The following is a 4836-nucleotide window of genomic DNA, read 5'->3' as shown; positions in this document are numbered from 1 at the left end:
TCTTAAGTGGGCTTCTTACCCTGATTTATTCCTCCTCTGATCAACTCTGTATTCCACTTGGAGATTAATCTCCTGAGACACTGCTTTGATCATATTAATTTTCTATTCAAATTTTCTATCTAAGGGAGATCAAATAGGTAAGCCTAGGAGTTAAAGTCCTCTGTGAATTGGCCGTAACCTGTCAGCATTATCTACTACTTTTCCTATTTAGGAGTCCTCTGCTACACTAAGGAGTGTTGCCCAGGTGCCAAACTATAGCGCTAAATTTACTGGAATGAATCTGAAATAACTTGTTTCCATATCAGCTCCTTGAATCCTGTAGGAATGTGAATTGGTCGTTTCTGTTTCCCACACTAAGATGAAATAATGCTGTCAAGTGGGAAAATGTTTTTCTGGCTAGTTCTGATTTATCTCTGTTGATTATTTTTACAGCATGCAAGCCACCAAGCCTGACACCAATGTGTGAAGTCAGCAGTTGCAATCAGCTGAAATTCTAGAACTGAATAATGCATTGTATAAAGCTATCTATTAGAAATGATTGGTTTTGTTATTTATATTTTTGAAGTTAGGTCTATTGAGGTATGATTTACATACAGAAAAACTCACCCTTTTTAGGTATACAGTTTGATGAGTTTTGACAAACGTATATGGTATGTATATGGAGTAGGTACTGTAACCATCACCACAAAGATGCAGAATTTCCATTATTGCCATTTACATTTTGAGTGTCATAGATCCTTAGAAATATCCTGATTTTCAATATTATATGCTATAGAGCCCTTGACTGAAAATAAATTTAAGAATGTCCAATTGGTTTCTTCCTGTCTCCACTAGATAGATGTTGAACAAATATGTAAAGAAAATCCATTTCGAGGTGTCTTCCTGGAGTGCCCACAGATCTTGATCCAGTTCTGGGGCCTTCTATCTGTGGGATGCTGTAGGAAGGGTGGATTTGGGGAAGAAAGTGATGTGTTCAGTTTTGGGTATGCTGAGATTGAGGGGCCTACAGGCAGGGCTGATATTAAAAACATTTAACAACCAAGAGATACAAACAGGGATTAGTCAGGATTGCTGCCTGACTGGTTCAAACAGACACCACCAATAAACAGTTGGTGAGGCTGTACCTGTGTAGACTGACTAAAAATTGACCCTTCCCATAGGACATCCAGGTAGGAGATTGGCACTATGGAGCCAGAAGTCAGAAGCAAAGTTGGGCTGGTGGATAGATAATGTTTACCCAATCCTTAGGGATTGATTGGCTTGGCATGAAAGGGATGTGGATAAAACCTGGGGACGAGCAAGGAAGGGAAATGAGTGAGAAGGAGTGAGCAAACAGGTGAGAAGAGAACCAAAATCAAATAGTGTCCCAGGAATCAAGAATTTTAAGGATGGAATGAATGGTCAACAAGAGAGCAAAGGTCTGTAAACTTGGCAGCTTAAAAGTGGTGAATATGAAGGAATGGATGAATAGATTTGTGTCTGTAACAAGGGCAGACAAGTTCTCTAGCAGCGTTTTAAGTAGTTTTCTCTCATAAAGGTATATCACACTTATACACTGTGTAGGAAATAAAGGTGGTGAATTTCAGCCTTCTGGAACATCTGACCCAAATACCTGGACAGCTGAAAATGACAGTTCCAAAGGTGTGCCCACAACACCCACATCTTGGGTGTCACAGGGATACTGCTCACTTCGAGAGGTGGTGCTGGCTTTGGGCTGCAAAGAGTAGCACCTGGGAAAAACCTCCCCACCGAGGCTGCCTCTCTGCATCTGTGGCAGGGGGATCTCAACGTGGATAAAGAGAAATGGCAATTAGACTTTTCCTTAATCATTTTCCCCTCACACCAAAACCATTTGAACACATATCCTCTGACAGCCCACTTCAACTCTCAATACTAGACAGATTCCTCCCTTTGAAAGGATTCAGGCAGATGGAAAGGTTTGGTAGGGAGGTAGGAAAGATGGAAAATCAGGAACAATGATGGAGTAGTTCCGGAGGAGGGGAACAGAGTTACTTTAGGAAACCAACAAAATCATTTCAAAGTGATTTTGCTCACTGGAGAAAAGTATAATAGAAAATGCAATAAAAAGAAGAATGTTGCTTTCATGCTTTTGTTTTTCTCTGTCCTGTCACTCAGCTACGTGGTGATTGACTCAGACTCTGATGATGAATACGTCCCTGAGAAAAAGAAACGTAAGATACGTGAAAGAAGTAGCAAAGGCAAGTATACTACTAACTTAGAGAAAGAGCTGTGCAGTGCAGCCTCACCACGCACAGTCATCTCAGGATGAGTCGGCAAACATTCTGTTTTGAATCATTCCGTAGTGAGTGCCACTGTTTTTCCTTCCTATGTGCTGGATGTGGATATGGCTGGGTCCCCTGCACTCCCTGGTTAATTTCCTAACAGAGCAGCAGCTGTTCCTGCTACCGTAGAACCCAGGCATCACCCTCTGTAGGGTTTTTACCTACTGAGCATTATGTTGCAGGAGCAGAGGAAGTTAGGAACTCAACCTGAGCAACATGAAGGTTGCCCTGCTCTTCTGCCTTCCACTCTTCATCTCTCTGTGTGTGGATGACAGGGAGGAGGAAGGGACTCATTCTTTCCAGTCTGATGGAGATTAGGACGTGTGAGGCTTACAGGCTAGCTGGCGGTGACTTCTTAGGGGTATGCTTGTTTTCTCTGTCTAGCTGTTTGTCTTTGCCTTTTGCTACCCTCTTTATATTTTCTAGAGAGTCTCGTTTTTCTTAGTGTGTATTTGCCATAACAGATCCTTGCCTCTTTGAATTCAGAGGCCCTCATCACCTTTCAGGAGGTGTGGACTTTTACTTGCAATTCAGAACCTGTTCAGTGGGTTTGAGACATAGGAAGACTAGGAGCTTCTTAAACCTTTGGGATAGTATTTTACTGATCTCCATTTGCTTAGGACCTGACATAGGGCAAGAGACACGGGCACCTGCTTAAAGTACTGGCACCCTTAAAAATACTGGCTGCTGCTTTGGTAACTACCCCCCAAGCTAGCATTGGCCAGATTCTGCTAGTTAACCTGGGATATCAGAGCAGGGAAAGGATAGGTGGCTTGGAACCCTCATCTCCTACTGTTTCATCACCTGTCCCATCTGATTTCTTTATTCCCCTCCTCTCTAGCTCTGAGTACATTGCCTGAGCAGGACGCAGGTCCAGGTGCAGAGTAGGGGATGTAACGTGACAAGCTTCTGCAATGTACACAGAGCCCCAGGGGAAGTAGCTTTAGCGTAGGGGCCTGAATGACAAAGCCAAAGTCAGTTGCTGACTCCTTTAATCAGAAGATCCATAAATCTGGTTGATTCACAATATTTTGTCAGTTTCAGGTGTGTTAGTTTCATAGCAAAGTGATTAGGTTACTCACACACATATATTCCTTTTTTCTATTATTTTCCATTTTAGTTTGTTACAAGACATTGACATTAGTTCCCTGTGCTATACAGTAGGTCTTTGTTGGTTATCCATTTTACACATTGTAGTGTGTATATGTTAATGCCAAACTCCTAATTTATCTTTCCTCCCTCGCCCACCTCTTTCCCCTTTCGTAACCAGAAATTTGTTTTCTAGGTCTGTGAGTGTTTCTGTTTTATAAATTTGTTCATTTTTGTCCCTACTTTTTAGAATTTAAGTTGCACATGGGAAATCTTTAAATCTTCTAGGAAGGATGACTTTTTTCCCATAGGAACACTCACTGCTTTTTCTTTCCTTACTGCATATCTGCAGTTCTTTTTTTTTTTTTAAGTTCTTTGATAATTAATTTAAATCAAAGATGGAACTCAAAATATGTTATCCCAAATATGGAATTTTAAGATAAAGAGTTTTTGCACCATAAATACATTTTTATAACTTGTCCGTGCTGTGATGTATATTTTCTCCATCCAGAATCATAGAAATCTAGATGCTGAACTCTGAGCAGAATGCAGACAGCTTGTGTCTTAGGCATGCTGCCCCTTGTTTCTAGATGAACAGATGGGTCCTCCATGAGGCTGGGGACCATCCCAGTGTTCCCAGGGCCTCTCGGTGCTGGCATCAGAACTTCTGTCCTCATTTTCACATCAGTGGTTCTGAGAGCTTTGGACTTATGGACTAGTTTAAGAAAGAAGTTTTGGGGGATAACAAAGGATTGCCAATTTTTAATTTTTCTAATGGTGGAAATAAACTCCGAACTATCATCTGTCATCATAATTTCATAAAATAAAGAGCACCAAAAGTTTAATGACAACATAATCTCAAAATAAAGTACAGTCCTTTAAGTTATAGAAACCAGGCTTGATTCGCAGGGAGAACCCACTTTATTATTCTCATTTCTTTCTTTCTTTTTTTTGCTTTGGCCCAGTGAAAATATACAAGTTTCACACCTGTGGGAACCCCTGAGCACCTCCATGGTGCTACTCACAGAATGTGATTGGAAAATTGCCTCTGGGTTTGAATTCCTATTTTATCTGTCATTGTTCTCAGTAAAATAAAGTAGCAGAGGGAAAACAGTCTAAAATAACTGATTCTTAACTATGATTCATTATACCACAGTTCCTGGCTTGTTTAATTTGTGCTCAATAATCTGAAGTTGAGGGGGGTGTGAGGGTGGGGGGAGTATGTTTATACATGATTGTGTTTCGAATTTCAGGTAAGAGTCAGAAAGTGTCTGATACTAAGAAGCAGCTGACCCAGGAGGCTCCAATAGTTATCACTGATGATGAGGATGATGATTTGGAAAAACCTGTGGTGACAGAAGATGATTCGTGTGATCAGAACAAAATTGTCAAAACTGAGGAAGAGAAGGATGAGCTTGCTGTCGTCCAGGAAGAGAAGGATGAG

General features: G+C 41.0%; 1 protein-coding gene across 3 annotated transcripts in view; it reads left to right on the top strand.

Annotated features, from left to right (window-relative positions):
- GCNA (germ cell nuclear acidic peptidase) overlaps positions 1 to 4836 on the top strand; it is a 25139-nt gene that overhangs the window by 10771 nt on the left and 9532 nt on the right. For 2 of the 3 annotated variants that reach the window (XM_040265703.1, XM_040265704.1), the window contains 2 exons: positions 2137 to 2219; positions 4646 to 4797. In XM_040265703.1, coding sequence (XP_040121637.1) covers positions 2137 to 2219; positions 4646 to 4797 — 235 coding nt within the window. Of the gene's footprint in view, positions 1 to 63; positions 2220 to 4645; positions 4798 to 4836 lie in introns of all 3 variants that reach the window. The other variant, XM_040265705.1, reaches the window with a different exon arrangement.

Source organism: Oryx dammah, unplaced genomic scaffold, assembly GCF_014754425.2.
Source record: "Oryx dammah isolate SB20612 unplaced genomic scaffold, SCBI_Odam_1.1 HiC_scaffold_23, whole genome shotgun sequence".
Classification (NCBI taxonomy): Eukaryota; Metazoa; Chordata; class Mammalia; order Artiodactyla; family Bovidae; genus Oryx; species Oryx dammah.
Note: the sequence above shows the minus strand (reverse complement) of the source record. Positions and strands in the feature narration are given on the sequence as shown.